The sequence below is a fragment of the Myxocyprinus asiaticus genome, chromosome 36, assembly GCF_019703515.2.
Source record: "Myxocyprinus asiaticus isolate MX2 ecotype Aquarium Trade chromosome 36, UBuf_Myxa_2, whole genome shotgun sequence".
NCBI classification, from domain to species: domain Eukaryota; kingdom Metazoa; phylum Chordata; class Actinopteri; order Cypriniformes; family Catostomidae; genus Myxocyprinus; species Myxocyprinus asiaticus.
In genome coordinates, this window is record NC_059379.1 from 29,898,459 (window position 1) to 29,916,068 (window position 17,610).

Here is a 17,610-nt window from a genome sequence, read left to right on the forward strand (position 1 = left end):
TGGGCAGACGTCCAAGCGCTTGTGCAGAATAAAGAGTCGCTCTGCCTGAATCTTGAATAACGGAGTAACACACACATCGAGTCGCCTTAAAGGCTCGGTAAGGAATAACTGTAATTCATGTGTCATATTTGTTGCGCGGTTTGATGTAACATTAAACGTGTGATTATCGCTTATGCTGTAAATGTCATTTGTTTATGATATAGATGAAGATGGCGACCACTCTGCGGCCTTCTAGTAGATATTTATGTCACCTTATATTCAAATATCATATTAAAAACGACGCACTTTGCCTGTTTGATTATTTTATCGGTTCTTGATGAGGCTGCGATCACATGTAGACAGCAGCATGTCTGTTCTGTATGATATTTAGACATTTTGATGTTGGCTACATTACAGTGATATTGTATATGCAATGCATTATATGTTTATGGTCTGCTCGCCTCGGTCAAAATGAATAAAAAATTGTGATGGAGTAGTTTAACCATCGTAAATAAATTAGTATTTGTGTTGGGAAACGGTCTTGGTTTATAGAAAATTGTGTTATTTATAAACAATAATAATGAAGCAATCTTTAACATGAAGTTGTTCTCTGCAAATGATGAATCATACTAAACTCATGTTGTTCATGCAGTGGATCAGACTGTCCAGGTGTGTTGAAACAAAGATAATCTGCAGATTATGTTCGATATCAATCCCATGACTAAAATGATGCAGTAAGCCTGTTCCTGTCTTCTATGGGAATCCAGCATGGTCAGAACATTAAATCTGCACTGGGTTTTTAATTCACTTTCAGGATGTGCAGCCATTAATGATATTGTTGTTAATAATAATTCCAGTTTGGACTGAGGAGCGTTTCTAGACGTTTATAACAGAACTAAACATACTGATTACAGTTTAGGAAAGCACAACAATGGTGTGTTTTATTTATTATAACATCTGATATGCTCAACTAAATAATCCAAAATAACATTATGATGGCACATGACGTGACATATGGGTGTAATTGTGGCTTCTGTTCAAACTAACATTGCAGTTTCCTTTTAAGACACCCAAACAAACCCTAAATGTGTTATAAAGTCTTATATTTACCCAAAATATTCAGATTTTTAATCCTCATTAGTGATCGACCGATATATCGCAGAGGCTGGTAAATCAGCCGATATTCTGACTTCTTAATAATCGCATCGGCCGATTTTTTTTTTTTTTTTTTTTTCTTAAGGGCGCCTGCTTGCATGTGACGTGACTGAGACATGTAAACGACCAGTCACGGTTCGTGCCATCGTGTTACTACAATAATAAACCGGTGTGCAACACAGTGTCATTTAAACGGTCCGAATATCAGAGCCGCGGAAGACGCGTTTGTGCTCATAATGTTAAAGTGCTCACCTGTTTCAGTCTCCCTCTCTCTCCTCAACAGTTCCCTCTAAGTTTTAACTTGTCTAATGATAAAAAGGCAAATATCAATAAAACTAATATTATATACGTCAGCAAATATGCGCATATCTCATTTATACAGATGTAATAAACAAACCTCACAAAACTTGAGCAGATCCAGCATCCTGTTTAGCGCTCATTTATTGACCTCTAAAGCACATATTCTATCAGCCTCTCCTCAACAGTTCCCTGTCACCTTTAACTTTATTTTCTAATGATAAAAGGCAAATATCAATAAAACTTGTATTATATACCGTTTGCAATTATGCAGATACTTAGTTTAAACAGATGTATTTCACGAACATCACGAAAATCCAACATTTCGAGCGCTCATATAGTATGTTCCTCTGAAGCGCGTATTCTATCAGCCTGAATCAAAAACTTCAGGATCAGAATCAAAAGTTCCTCTCATTCACAAATCATGACGGTCAGTCCGTGTCAATCCAAACAGGCGACCCAGGCCATTTAAACTGTAAGGAGATTGTTGCTCGAGCTGGATGCGCACGAATGCAACTTCAAGGCTGCATTCGAAACCAGGAAAATGCTACCTCCGGAGGCTGTATACGGAGGTAGGATGAAAATAAGGTTATTTTCAAACTGTTCGGAGATCAGTTTCCTTAAAAGAGATCCATTCATTCAAAACAGCTGTCAGTTAAGCCATAAACAGATTAGGCAACAAGGTAGCATGTCAGCTGCCAACGTTTTTGATGCAGCCCAAGGTAAAAGCGCTTCACGTGTGATGTAGGTAAATGTCTTATTCACTGTGCACTGTATGTTCAATTGATTTGATTCAGTATTTTTGGAGTAAATGCGATTTGCTAATGTGGACATTCATGGTTGCTGGACTATTGTGTGTTCTGTTATTTCCTTCTTTTTTATATATTAACAATTTCTTCATGTGCAGATAAATTACAAAAATTTGATGACTAAACAGAAATCTGAAGAAACTGCCATCTACCATTTAAAATACAATATTATTTTTAAGTTTTGTGTGAAATTGAGTAAATATAGTGCTAAATAAGAGTGTGTCTGACTGCGTGTGACTTCTTTGTTCTGCAGAATACAAATGAAGATTTTAAGCTCTGTAGATCCTCACAATGCAAGTGAATGGTAACCCGAATTTTGAAGCTCAAAAAAGCATATTAAGGCAGCATAAAAGTAATCCATATGACTCCAGTGGTTAAATCCATGTCTTCAGAAGCAAAATAATGGGTGAGAAACAGATCAATATTTAAGTAATTTTTTACTAAAAATCTCCAATTTCACATTCTTCTTTCTTTCGTTTTTTGGCGATTCGCATTCTTCGTGCATATCGCCACCAACTGGTCGGGGCTGGCAAAAGGTGGAGATTTATAGTAAAAAGGACTTAAGTATTGATCTGTTTCTCACCCACACCTATCATATCGCTTCTGAAGACATAGATTAAACCACTCGTATGGATTACGTTTATGCTGACTTTGTGTGATTTTTGGAGCTTCAAAGTTCTGGCCACCATTCACTTGCATTGGACCTACAGAGCTGAGAAATTTTCTAAAAAACTTAGTTTGTGTTCAGCAGAAGAAAGTCATACACATCTAGGATGGCATGAGGGTGAGTAATAGATGACAGAATTTAAATTTTTGGGTGAACTATCGCTTTAACCCTCAGTTGTATCAGGCATGCATCTTTCAACATAATTGTAAAAATGTTGTTGAGGATGTTTGAAGCATGTTGTCGAGTTTACATTTTGATTATGATCAGTTCTCATGCGATTAGGACAAGTACAATATTAAGTATGTTTGTTTAGCTATTAAAACAGCTTTGGGGGTCTCTCAGACACCAAACACAAGGGCTAAAATGCTGGTTACATTTTATCTTCTCTCTGAACTGTCCCTTTGTCCTGTAACTCATTTCTTTCTATTTCTGCACCTCTGCAGATTAAAGGTCAGATCTTACGTTCACCATGGCATCAGGCAGTGCGAACAGTGAGGAGGAGAAGAGTCTTAGAGAATGTGAGTTATATGTGCAGAAACACAACATCCAGCAGTTGCTGAAGGACTGCATCGTCCAGCTGTGCACCTCACGACCCGACAGACCCATGGCCTTCCTCAGAGAATACTTTGAGAGACTTGAAAAGGTTTGCACTCTTGTGTACATTTACATTACAATAATACTGACATAAAATACACACGTTTCTTTTTTTTTTTCATAGAGAATTAGGACTTCTTGGTTGTAATTGCTTAGCAAAACTAAAATCGTACTTTTTGTACGTTGCTTCAAATCAAAAAGATTGATAGATAAGAGCTGGCTGGTTTGATTTATGGCTCAGAACTTTTATGAATGATTTTATGAAATCTCTATGGAAAAAATGTGAATGGCAGTATTTTTCTGGAACCAAGACAGTTAAAAAAAAAAAAAAAAGTGAGTGGGCACCGTTGCACTCTATCGGGGGTACTACATCTGAATATGCTTTTTTTTTTTTTTTTAATCAAAGTGAAGCTTTGCCATATATACAGACAAGATTTTTTTTATAATTTTTTTTTTTTATTGTGACCCGTTTGGATTTAATAAATGTGTCATTTAATTGAATATTCACAAATTTTCACATTATATATATATATGTATGTGTGTGTGTGTGTGTGTGTGTGTGTGTGTGTGTGTGTGTGTATATATATATATATATATATATATATATATATATACATACATACATACATATACATTGGCGGACAAAAGTTTGGAATAATGTACAGATTTTGGAAGGAAATTGGTACTTTAATTCACCAAAGTGGCATTCAGCTGATCACAAAGTATAGTCAGGACATTACTGATGTAAAAAACAGCACCATGACTATTTGAAGGAAAAAAAAAAAAATGTTATTTTTGATCAAATCTAGACAAGCCCCATTTCCAGCAGCCATCACTCCCACACCTTATCCATGAGCAATCATGCTAAATTGCTAATTTGGTACTAGAAAATCACTTGCCATTATATCAAACACTGCTGAAAGCTATTTGGTACATTAAATGAAGCTTAACATTTGTTGCCACAGTATGCAATAGACCGGCATGTCTTAAGGTCAATATTAGGTCAAAAATGGCAAAAAAGAAACAGCTTTCTCTAGAAACTCGTCAGTCAATCATTGTTTTGAGGAATGAAGCCTATACAATGCTTGAAATTGAATTGAAGATTTCATACAAAGGTGTACACTACAGTCTTCAAAGACAAAGGACAACTGACTCTAACAAGGACAGAAAGAGATGTGGAAGGTCAGATGTACAACTAAACAAGAGGATAAGTACATCAGAGTCTCTAGTTTGAGAAATAGTCACCTCACATGTCCTCAGCTGACAGCTTCATTGAATTCTACCCGCTCAACACCAGTTTCATGTACAACAGTAAAGAGAAGACTCAGGGGTGCAGGCCTTATGGGAAGAATTGCAAAGAAAAAGCAACTTTTGAAACAGAAAACAAAAAGAAAAGGTTAGAGTGGGCAAAGAAACACAGACATTGGACAACAGATAATTGGAAAAGAGTTTTATGGATCTTAACCCCATTGAGCTTTTGTGGGATCAGCTAGACTGTAAGGTGCGTGAGAAGTGCCCGACAAGACAGACACATCTATGGCAAGAGCTACAGGAAGTGTGAGGTGAAATGTCACCTGAGTATCTGGACAAACTGACAGCTAGAATGCCAAGGATCTGCAAAGCTGTCATTGCTGCACGTGGAGGATTTTTTGATGAGAACTCTTTGAAGTAGTCTAAGAAGTTCTGAACATTTTTTTCAAATTGTAATAGTAATTTTTCACATTATTAATGTCCTGACTATACACTGTGATCAGTTGAATGCCACTTTGGTGAATAAAAGTACCAATTTCTTTCCATAAGAGCAAAATCTGTACATTATTCCAAACTTTTGGCTGCCAGTGTGTGTGTGTGTGTGTGTGTGTGTGTGTGTGTGTGTGTGTGTGTGTGTGTGTGTGTGTGTATATATATATATATATATATATATATATATATATATATATATATATATATATACAGGTGCATCTCAATAAATTAGAATGTCGTGGAAAAGTTCATTTATTTCAGTAATTCAACTCAAATTGTGAAACTCGTGTATTAAATAAATTCAATGCACACAGACTGAAGTAGTTTAAATCTTTGGTTCTTTTAATTGTGATGATTTTGGCTCACATTTAACAAAAACCCACCAATTCACTATCTTAAAAAATTAGAATATGGTGACATGCCAATCAGCTAATCAACTCAAAACACCTGCAAAGGTTTCCTGAGCCTTCAAAATGGTCTCTCAGTTTGGTTCACTAGGCTACACAATCATGGGGAAGACTGCTGATCTGACAGTTGTCCAGAAGACAATTATTGACACCCTTCACAAGGAGGGTAAGCCACAAACATTCATTGCCAAAGAAGCTGGCTGTTCACAGAGTGCTGTATCCAAGCATGTTAACAGAAAGTTGAGTGGAAGGAAAAAGTGTGGAAGAAAAAGATACACAACCAACCGAGAGGACCGCAGCCTTATGAGGATTGTCAAGCAAAATCGATTCAAGAATTTGGGTGAACTTCACAAGGAATGGACTGAGGCTGGGGTCAAGGCATCAAGAGCCACCACACACAGACGTGTCAAGGAATTTGGCTACAGTTGTCGTATTCCTCTTGTTAAGCCACTCCTGAACCACAGACAACGTCAGCGGCGTCTTACCCGGGCTAAGGAGAAGAAGAACTGGACTGTTGCCCAGTGGTCCAAAGTCCTCTTTTCAGATGAGAGCAAGTTTTGTATTTCATTTGGAAACCAAGGTCCTAGAGTCTGGATGAAGGGTGGAGAAGCTCATAGCCCAAGTTGCTTGAAGTCCAGTGTTAAGTTTCCACAGTCTGTGATGATTTGGGGTGCAATGTCATCTGCTGGTGTTGGTCCATTGTGTTTTTTGAAAACCAAAGTCACTGCACCCGTTTACCAAGAAATTTTGGAGCACTTCATGCTTCCTTCTGCTGACCAGCTTTTTAAAGATGCTGATTTCATTTTCCAGCAGGATTTGGCACCTGCCCACACTGCCAAAAGCACCAAAAGTTGGTTAAATGACCATGGTGTTGGTGTGCTTGACTGGCCAGCAAACTCACCAGACCTGAACCCCATAGAGAATCTATGGGGTATTGTCAAGAGGAAAATGAGAAACAAGAGACCAAAAAATGCAGTTGAGCTGAAGGCCACAGTCAAAGAAACCTGGGCTTCCATACCACCTCAGCAGTGCCACAAACTGATCACCTCCATGCCACGCCGAATTGAGGCAGTAATTAAAGCAAAAGGAGCCCCTACCAAGTATTGAGTACATATACAGTAAATGAACATACTTTCCAGAAGGCCAACAATTCACTAAAAATGTTTTTTTTTTTTATTGGTCTTATGATGTATTCTAATTTTTTGAGATAGTGAATTGGTGGGTTTTTGTTAAATGTGAGCCAAAATCATCACAATTAAAAGAACCAAAGACTTAAACTACTTCAGTCTGTGCGCATTGAATTTATTTAATACACGAGTTTCACAATTTGAGTTGAATTACTGAAATAAATGAACTTTTCCATGACATTCTAATTTATTGAGATGCACCTGTGTATATATATATATATATATATATACACACACACACAGTACTGTGCAAAATGTTGCATAGTGAGGATCTCTTCAAAAATAATGCCATAAATAGTTTATTTATCAATTAATGTCATGCAAATTCCAGTAAACATAAAAAAGCTAAATCAGTATTTGATGTGACCACCTTTGCCTTCAAAACAGCACCAATTCTCCTAGGTACTCCTGGACACAGTCTTTCTTGGTTGTTGGCAGATGGGATGTTCCAAGCTTCTTGGAGAATTTGACACAGTTCTTCTATCTATTTCGGCTGTCTCAATTGCTTCTGTCTCTTTATGTAATCCCAGACTAACTCGATGTTTAGTGGGGGGCTCTGTGGGGACCATGCCATCTGTTGCAGGGCTTGCTGTTCTTCTATTCTGTTTGCAAAAGAAATGTTTGGGAGTCTAAAATGTATATTTCCTATTGACACACTAAAGCTGAAAATATAAATAACCATCTTAAGACTTTTGCACAGTACTGTATGTATGTGTATATATCTATATAAATATATATCATATAATCTAAATCTAGACATCTAATTTAATTAGATGATGCTTAATTAATATTTATTTCATTATAAATACATACTGTAATATAGACCACACAGATGATGTCACAAATTGAACAAAAGTTTGGTTAATAATAATAATAATACATTTTATTTGAATAGCACATTTCATACATAAAATGCAGCTCAAATTGCTTTACAGGTAAATATATAAAATCATTAGAATTAGAATAGAGTGCACACAAAGTAAATCAAAACATTAAAAATCAAATCAAAAATCAAACAGAACAAGAATAAAAGAATTAAAAGAAAATGGGGGGGATAAAAGGTACAGAATTTAATATAATGACTAAAAGACAAAGTATATTTGGTTATTTTACAAAATATAAAAACAAAAAACATTTTGTGTATGTGAACAAACATGGGGTTTGTCTGTACCTAATATGTAACATGAGATAGTACATTTAGTACAGGAGCAAAATCTCACTTGAAAATAGCTATTGAAAGATGCTAGACATTGTTAATTTAATAGGGGAATGTGATAGAAAATCATAAATGTATATGTTTTTAAATTCTATTGGCTATTATTTTTGGATATTTTATGAATGTTTGATAGTTTATTGACGAAAGTCACATTTATCTAAATCCAGTAAAAATCTGTACCACCTTAAATGATTGATTGTGAATGTATACTGTATGTGTCTGCTCTGTGCACAGGAGGAAGTCAAGCTTCTGAACCAGCAGAAAGGCAGCTCTCGCTCAGACTCTCGTGAAGATGAAGTGTCTCCTCCAATGAATCCTGTGGTGAAGGGTCGCAGACGGAGAGGGGCCATCAGTGCTGAGGTCTACACCGAGGAGGATGCCACCTCCTATGTCAGGAAGGTTAGAAGCTCACTGTCAGTCTCAACCCTGTCCTTGACTCAGTGGATAAATCAGTCATGACTTCTGAAGCCTCTGTACATTGCTCTTACATGATTAGGAGTTTTTCTGTGAATGAACAAATGTGTGCTAAAGTCAAGTTTTTTTCTGTGTGCAGGTTATCCCGAAAGACTACAAAACCATGGCTGCTCTTGCCAAAGCTATTGAAAAAAATGTGCTCTTCTCACATTTGGATGACAATGAGAGAAGGTGGTATACTGACTTTTAATTGTTTCAGTTTTTATTTTTACTCATAAATGTTAATTAATTCAATTATATTTCTGACATTTTAACCCACAGTGACATATTTGATGCAATGTTCCCGGTCACCTACATTGCAGGAGAGACTGTCATCCAGCAAGGTAGAGCTTTTGAAGAATCTTATTTATTGCAGATTACAAATCCAAAAATAAACAAGATAATTTAACTTTTTGTTGTTGTTGTTTGTTTCTCAATCATTTCCTAGGTGATGAAGGGGATAACTTCTATGTCATCGACCAGGGCGAAATGGATGTAAGTTATACCACCAAGTTATGGACCTCTTCATATACAGTTGAAGTCAGAAGTTTACATACACCATAGCCAAATACATTTAAACTCAGTTTTTCACAATTCCTCACATTTAATCGTAGAAACATTCCCTGTGTTAGGTCAGTTAGGATCAATACTTTATTTTAAGAATGTGAAATTTCAGAATAATAGTAAAGTGAATTATTTATTTCAGATTTTATTTCTTTCATCACATTCCTAGTGGGTCAGAAGTTTACATACACTTTGTTAGTATTTGGTAGCATTGCGTTTCAATTGTTTAACTTGGGTCAAATGTTTTGGGTGGCCTTCCACAAGATTCTCACAATAAGTTGCTGGAATTTTGGCCCATTCCTCCAGATAGAACTGGTGTAACTGAGTCAGGTTTGTAGGCCTCCTTGCTTGCACATGCTTTTTCAGTTCTTCCCACAAATTTTCTATCGTATTGAGGTCAGGGCTTTTTGATGGCCACTCCAATAACTTGACTTTGTTGTTCTTAAGCCATTTTGCCACAACTTCGGAGGTATGCTTGGGGTCACTTTCCATTTGGAAGATCCATTTGCGGCTGAGCTTTAACATCCTGGTTGATGTCTTGAGATGTTGCTTCAATATATCCACAGAATTTTCCTTCCTCATGATGCCATCTATTTTGTGAAGTGCACCAGTCCTTCCTGCAGCAAAGCACCCCCACAACATGATGCTGCCACCCCCATGCATCACGGTTAGGATGATGTTCTTAGGCTTGCAAGCCTCACCCTTTTTCCTCTAAACATAACTATGGTCATTATGTCCAAACAGTTACATTTTTGTTTCATCAGACCAGAGGACATTTCTCCAAAAAGTAAGATCTTTGTCCCCATGTGCACTTGCAAACTGTAGTCTGGCTTTTTTATGGCAGTTTTGGAGCAATGTCTTCTTCCTTGCTGAGCATCTTTTCAGGTTATGTCAATATAGGACTCGTTTTACTGTGGATATAGATACTTGTCTACCTGTTTCCTCCAGCATCTTCACAAGGTTTTTTGCTGTTGTTCTGGGAACGATTTGCACTTTTCGCTCCAAACAATGTTCATCTCTTGGAGACAGAATGCGTCTCCTTCCTGAGCAGTATGATGGCTTCGTGGTCCCATGGTGTTTATTAGAGCACGACCGATACCGATTTTAGAGGGGGGTAAAATTCACCGATTACCGATATGTTGGGCGATATATAAAATTGAGCTGGAATGAAAACGGACCTTTTCTATGTGGATTTTTCACCGATTTTGCACCGACATGACTATGCAAAGGTACTCATAAGGCTGCTTTCTTAAATATTTTTATCAAAGAATATTTGACATTATTATTATACATTGTCAACAAATTCTAGAAATGAACACTGAGAAAATAAAGAATAAATAAAAAATACAATAAATAGCTTAATAACATCAGTACTGTATGTTCAGTATTAGTCAAATGCTGACCATTTAAATAAAGAATAAATAAAAATAAAATAAATAGCTAAATAAACATCAGTGGCCGGTTGCACTAGATATACGTATGTTAGAACTTAGTGCCCATTTGTGCCACAACTAGGCTAAGTCACAATTTACGCACTACTAAATATTTGAGCATTGCACCATCAAACTTAGGTAGGACATAACCCTACGTATAAACTAAATATTTATGGAAGCCTCTGACCAGGAGCAACTGATGGAATAAAAAAGCTATTTTATGACATCAATGAGCTCATGTTTTGGTTGGCAGGCTTCAGTCCTTTCAACATACACTATATTGCCAAAAGTATTCGCTCATCTGCCTTTAGACGCATATGAACTTAAGTGACATCCCATTCTTAATCCATAGGGTTTAATATGATGTCGGCCCACCCTTTGCAGCTATAACAGCTTCAACTCTTCTGGGAAGGTTTTCCACAAGGTTTAGGAATGTGTTTATGGAATTTTTGACCATTCTTCCAGAAGTGCATTTGTGAGGTCAGACACTGATGTTGGACGAGAAGGCCTGGCTCGCAGTCTTCGCTCTAATTCATCCCAAAGGTGCTCTATCGGGTTGAGGTCAGGACTCTGTGCAGGCCAGTCAAGTTCTTCCACACCAAACTCGCTCATCCATGTCTTTATGGACCTTGCTTTGTGCACTGGTGCGCAGTCATGTTGGAACAGGAAGGGGCCATCCCCAAACTGTTCCCACAAAGTTGGGAGCATGGAATTGTCCAAAATCTCTTGGTATGCTGAAGCATTCAGAGTTCCTTTCACTGGAACTAAGGGGCCAAGCCCAGCTCCTGAAAAACAACCCCACACCATAATCCCCCCTCCACCAAACTTCACAGTTGGCACAATGCAGTCAGACAAGTACCGTTCTCCTGGCAACCGCCAAACCCAGACTTGTCCATCAGATTGCCAGATGGAGAAGCGTGATTCGTCACTCCAGAGAACACGTCTCCACTGCTCTAGAGTCTAGTGGCGGCGTGCTTTACACCACTGCATCCGACGCTTTGCGTTGCACTTGGTGATGTATGGCTTGGATGCAGCTGCTCGGCCATGGAAACTCATTCCATGAAGCTCTCTACGCACTGTTCTTGAGCTAATCTGAAGGCCACATGAACTTTGGAGGTCTGTAGCGATTGACTCTGCAGAAAGTTGGCGACCTCTGCGCACTATGCGCCTCAGCATCCGCTGACCATTTTACGTGGCCTACCACTTCGTGGCTGAGTTGCTGTCATTCCCAATCGCTTCCACTTTGTTATAATACCACTGACAGTTGACTGTGGAATATTTAGTAGCGAGGAAATTTCACGACTGGACTTGTTGCACAGGTGGCATCCTATAACAGTACCACGCTGGAATTCACTGAGCTCCTGAGAGCGGCCCATTCTTTCACAAATGTTTGTAGAAGCAGTCTGCATGCCTAGGTGCTTCATTTTATACACCTGTGGCCATGGAAGTGATTGGAACACCTGAATTCAATTATTTGGATGGGTGAGCGAATACTTTTGGCAATATAGTGTATATGATGATGTTGACATTTACACTCGTTTACATTTAGAGAGAGAAAAAAAACTTTCTTTTAAGCGGCTCTTCAGCATGAAACCGATCTAACGGTGCCGTTTTTAGGGTGCGTCACCGGGTGTCAAGTTTCAATACATTCAAAGTATATATAGGATATTAAAATGAATAAATGCCTATTTTTCCAGCCTGTTGTATTAGTATTTATTTATCACCCCTCATTTATTTTAGATAATGTTCCTATATATATTATTATTTACACAGGGCAAATATACTATTTATTAAATCTACTTTTATTACCTATCATATATTAATGTCTGGAAAACCAGACTTTTAAATATTACATTTTATAAATGCAACGACTGGAATTGTTCGGTTGAAGGGGATACCAAAATGTGAATCCTGAATAAAACAGTTTGGTGAATACGTTTACTCAGCTTCCACTCAGCTGGCAAGCAATGAAAGTAGCTACGTGGTTAGCTAGTTAGCTATAAGCTTGTTGTCACGGAGAGTAAAAGACGGACTTTATTTACTTTCCAGCATTGCGTCTCACCAACAAGGTAATAACATAGCCTGAAATCAACACTCACCACACACAATTCACCACCGCACCGTTGTCTACTGAGCTGCAGAAAGATGCTCTGATGTTTACCTTTCAATCTGCTACATTACTGACTGCACTGACAAACTATAGCTGGCAAACAGATGTGATAAACAGGAGTGACATGGTTGTCAGGGACAGGGTTAACATTATATTAGTTATATAAAATGGGGTCATTGTTTATTAACTTTCCAGTATGTATTTCACAAACTAGTTAGCAGTTTACCTTGAAAACACCGCTCAGCTCACTCCGCCTTGTCTGCAGAGCCACCGTCAGCTCTGTAAACAATGGAGTCGGAGCACGCTCTGCTGGACAAACTACGCTATGACACCAATTCTAAAGCATTGTTTTCTGCATTATATGTTCTGAAAAAAGTTTTCATATCGGTAAAATATACGGCAATACCGATATATCGGTGAAAGGCTAATATCGGCCGATAAACTAGTGTTTATACTATTGTTTGTACAGATGAACATGGTGCCTTCAGGCATTTGGAAATTGCTCCCAAGGATGAAACAGACTTGTGTAGGTCCACATTTATTTTCTGAGGTCTTGGCTGATTTCTTTTGATTTTCTGAGTTTGAAGGTAGGCCTTAAAATACATCCACAGGTACACCTCCAATTCAGTACACCTCCTTTCAGCAGCTAATTGGCTAATCGCCTAAAGGCTTGGCATTATTTTCTGGAATTTTCCAGGCTGCTTAAAGGCACAATTAGCTTAGTGTATGTAAACTTCTGACCCACTGGAATTGTGATAGTCAGTTAAAAGTGAAACAATCTGTCTGTAAACAATTCTTGGCAAAATTACTTGTGTCATGCACAAAGTAGATGTCCTAAACGACTTGCCAAAAACTATAGTTTGCTAATATTAAATCTGTGGAGTAGTTAAAAAATTGGTTTTAATGACTTCAACCTAAGTGTATGTAAACTTCTGACTTCAACTGTATAAAGCACGAGAATTTTTTTTTTCTTTTGTCAATGCATTTTAAACCTTGAATGAATGACAAGTGAAGAGTAAAGTTCTTTGAGTTTACTGTTCCAGTGGTGTAAAATCTCTTCACAGGTGTATGTGAACAGTGAGTGGGTGACCAATATTGGAGAGGGGGGCAGCTTTGGAGAGCTGGCTCTAATCTACGGTACCCCCAGAGCCGCCACTGTCAGAGCCAAGACCAACGTCAAGCTCTGGGGCATAGACAGGGACAGCTACAGGAGAATACTGATGGTACATCTGTCCTTCCTTATGGACATAGACCACAGAAAGCTCTATTTAGGAGGTATTTAATATTCAGTAACAATTGTGTTTTGATTTTAGGGAAGCACTTTAAGGAAAAGGAAGATGTATGAGGAGTTCCTGAGCAAAGTATCCATTCTAGGTAAGTGTTTCATTTCTTTGAGCTATGAATGTAGTAGTGTAGTAAAGGGCTGGGAAATATTTAGAATATTCGCAATATAATTGCAAAGATTTTGCTGACAATATAAAATTATTTATATGATTTTAATGTGCTTTGTTGGCCATTAAGATTCATAAAGAGCGTATCAGTAGACTAATTTCACAAAGCTTTAGGGCTGCACAATTAATGAAAAAAAACATAAAAATGGTGATATGATCATATGTGATTATTAAACTGTAAAAGTCTGCGATTAAAGACAGATAAACATGGTCTGTGTGCATTTCAGAATAAACAGGGTGATGCGCTGATATGTGTGCATGTGCAGGACTCATGTTTCTTGCGTTTTTAGTGATTTAGAGCAGTTCACATGCATTGTGAAAGAAAAGTGCTGCATGTTTAAGCATTTGCGGAACTGCAAACATTAGTAACCACTACAAATTATTATACAAATCTACAAATATAACAGAAAAGAAGATGAGAGCATTTCACCAGATGTGGAACATTGTCAACTGTCAAATACACAACACTTTCAGTGTCAAAATAAAAGTTCCAGGTGAAGGTGAAGTGAATAGGACAGAAATATATTACTAAAATAATCAGAATTTGAATGAGCTTTATTGCCGAGTGTTCTCACGTACACAAGGAATTATAATAATTTTTTTTTTTTTTTTTTGGTGATAGGAGAAACAAGTGTACACAGAATATAAAACAATGTAAGAGTATAAATAGACATACAAATAATAGGACATATAACAGAATGGCGTATGTACATGTGCAAGTGGTAATATATGTGCAAGTAGGGGTATGTACATGTATTGAATAAAATATGTGAATTTACATATGTACATGAGATATGTATTTACATTATTGCACTATGGCGGAGTCCTGAGGCAGTTTAATTAATCATGAGGAAAATGGCCTGAGGGTTAAAACTGTTCTTGTGCCTGGATGTCCTGGTGCTCAGTGCTCTGTAGCACTGGCCAGAGGGCAACAGTTAAAAGAGGGAGTGGGCAGGGTGTGTGGGGTCCAGAGTGATTCTACCTGCACGTTTCCTCACTCTGGAGATATACAGGTCTTGGAGGGTGGGCAGGAGGTTATCAATAATCCTCTCAGCAGTCCTGACTGTCCGTTGTAGTTGCCTTCTGTCTGATTTGGTGGCTCAACCAAACCAGACAGTTATAGATGTACACAGGACAGACTCAATGATGGCTGTGTAGAACTGTGTCAACAACTCCTGTGGCAGGTTGAACTTCCTCAGCTGGCGAAGGAAGTACAACCTCTGCTGAACCTTCTTCACAATGGAGTCTATGTGGGTGTCCCACTTCAGGTCCTGAGAGATGGTAGAGCCCAGGAACATGAATGACTCCACTGCTGCCACAGTGCTTTTCAGGATGTTGAGGGGGAGTGCGGGGGGATTTCTCCTGAAGTCCACTATCATCTCCACTGTTTTGAGCGTGTTCAGCTCAAGGTTGTTGTGACCGCACCAGACAGCCAGCTGATCAACCTCCTGTCTCTATGCAGACTCGTCACCATCGTGGATGAGGCCGGTGACTGTGGTGGTGTCTGCAAACTTCAGGAGCTTGACAGTGGGGTCTTTTGCAGAGCAGTCATTTGTGTACATGGAGAAGAGCAGTGGAGAGAGAACACATCCCTGAGGAACACCAGTGCTAATAGTGAGGGTCCCAGATGTGAGTTTCCCCAGTCTCACTAGCTGCTGCCTGTCTGTCAGAAAGCTGGTGATCCATCGACAGATTGAAGTGTGCACTGAGAGCTGGGTCATTTTGGTTGAGAGAAGATCAGGCATGATGGAATTGAAGGCTGAACTGAAGTCCACAAATAGGATCCTTGCATAAGTACCAGGTCTGTCGAGGTGTTGCAGGATATAATGCAGTCCCATATTGACAGCATCATCCACAGACCTGTTTGCTTGGTAAGCAAACTGAAGGGGGTCCAGCAGAGGTCCAGTGATGCCAAAACCAGTCTCTCAAATGACTTCATGACCACAGACTTGAGAGCGACAGGTCTGTAGCCATTAAGTCCTGTGATTTTGGGTATTTGGGGGGACCGGAATGATGGTGAAGTGTTTGAAGCAGCAGGGAACTTCACACAGATCAGCAGTTACAGAAATACTCAAACCAGCCCGTCTGGCACCAACAATCATCCATGCGATTATCTAATCAGCCAATCGTGTGGCAGCAGTGCATAAAATCATCAGATTTGGGTCAGCAACTTCAATTAATGTTAAAAAAAAATGTGATCTCAGTGATTTGGACCATGGCATGAATGTTGGTGCCAGATTGGTTGGTTTGAGTATTTCTGTAACAACAGTCTCTAGAATTTACTCCGAATGGTGCCAAAAACAAAAAGACATCCAGTGAGCGACAGTTCTGTGGACAGATATGCCTTTTTGATGAGAGAGGTCAACAGAGAATGGCCAGACTGGTTCAAACTGACAAAGTCGACGGTAACTCAGATAACCGCTTTGTACAGTTGTGGTGAAAAGAATATCATCTCAGAATGCTATTCTGAGATGCTGGTTGGTGCTGTTTTGGCGGCATGAGGGGGACCTACACAATATTAGGTAGGTGGTTTTAATGTTGTGGCTGATCGGTGTAAATGCCATTTGGTTTTATATTTTTATTATCTATTGCAATGACATTCATCCATTTGTAAGTGTGATTTAAATGTCCAAATACTTTTTAAGGCTGCTGTGTTTGCTCTTTCAGTAAAATTACAGTAGTTCTACTATAATGAGGCAGTGAGGACGGTATGGTTTGTTTTTCTGTGACACAAGTGTATGTGATCATTGCAGAGTCTCTGGATAAGTGGGAGCGTTTGACTGTGGCTGATGCTCTGGAGCCAGTGCAGTTTGAGGACAGTCAGAAAATCGTGGTGCAGGGAGAACCAGGGGACGAGTTCTTCATCATCCTGGAGGTGAGCTTTGCCCTTCTGCTGCAAGTATGTCAGTGTTTGTGCAAGTGTTTGTTTCAGTTTTCCAAAGTCACAATGTGTCTTTGCTTCCCCAGGGATGTGCAGCTGTTCTGCAGCGTAGGTCAGAGAATGAGGAGTTTGTAGAGGTCGGCCGGTTAGGACCATCAGACTACTTTGGTAAGTGTCGCAAAACAACACTGAAGTTTCAAAGCAAATATTAACTTTGCACTCATTAATGTTTTACCCCAAAAGAAATGCATATTATTTTTTAAAAATATGTTAAAAATCATTTACACACATGAAATGAGGGCTGAAGTCATTTCAGTAGCCTGTTTTATTTTACATGGAGCTGGGCTGTCTCATTGTGGCCATTTAGGTTGAAATCATATGACCAGGCAAATAGTGCTTATTTTAACTCAGAAACCCTGAATCACCCTGGCTGACTGACAATTCTACAATGGCATCAGTAACTGAAAATTTCTGCTTTTGCGTGATGCCACATCCACACAGCTACAGTAGGTGTCAGTATAAGTCCAAGATTACTGCTATGTAGGACGAAGCAACATAAATAAAATAGAATTACTGGGTGCACCTTTTTTATACATCTAATGCAATAAGTCTGTAATATAATATGACTAATGTTCTATTAATAATTTATTTTCAGAATTTTCCT

General features: G+C 38.5%; 1 protein-coding gene across 1 annotated transcript in view; it reads left to right on the plus strand.

Annotated features, from left to right (window-relative positions):
- The window catches only part of LOC127427399 (cAMP-dependent protein kinase type I-alpha regulatory subunit-like), a 21,092-nt gene continuing 3,482 nt past the window's right edge, over positions 1-17,610 (plus strand). The window contains exons 1-10 of the mRNA XM_051674995.1: positions 1-97; positions 3,351-3,550; positions 8,289-8,453; positions 8,608-8,699; positions 8,790-8,851; positions 8,956-9,002; positions 13,679-13,837; positions 13,928-13,988; positions 16,819-16,940; positions 17,033-17,114. Of these exons, the coding sequence (XP_051530955.1) occupies positions 3,377-3,550; positions 8,289-8,453; positions 8,608-8,699; positions 8,790-8,851; positions 8,956-9,002; positions 13,679-13,837; positions 13,928-13,988; positions 16,819-16,940; positions 17,033-17,114 (964 nt within the window). The 5' untranslated portion in view covers positions 1-97; positions 3,351-3,376. The remainder of the gene's footprint in view (positions 98-3,350; positions 3,551-8,288; positions 8,454-8,607; positions 8,700-8,789; positions 8,852-8,955; positions 9,003-13,678; positions 13,838-13,927; positions 13,989-16,818; positions 16,941-17,032; positions 17,115-17,610) is intronic.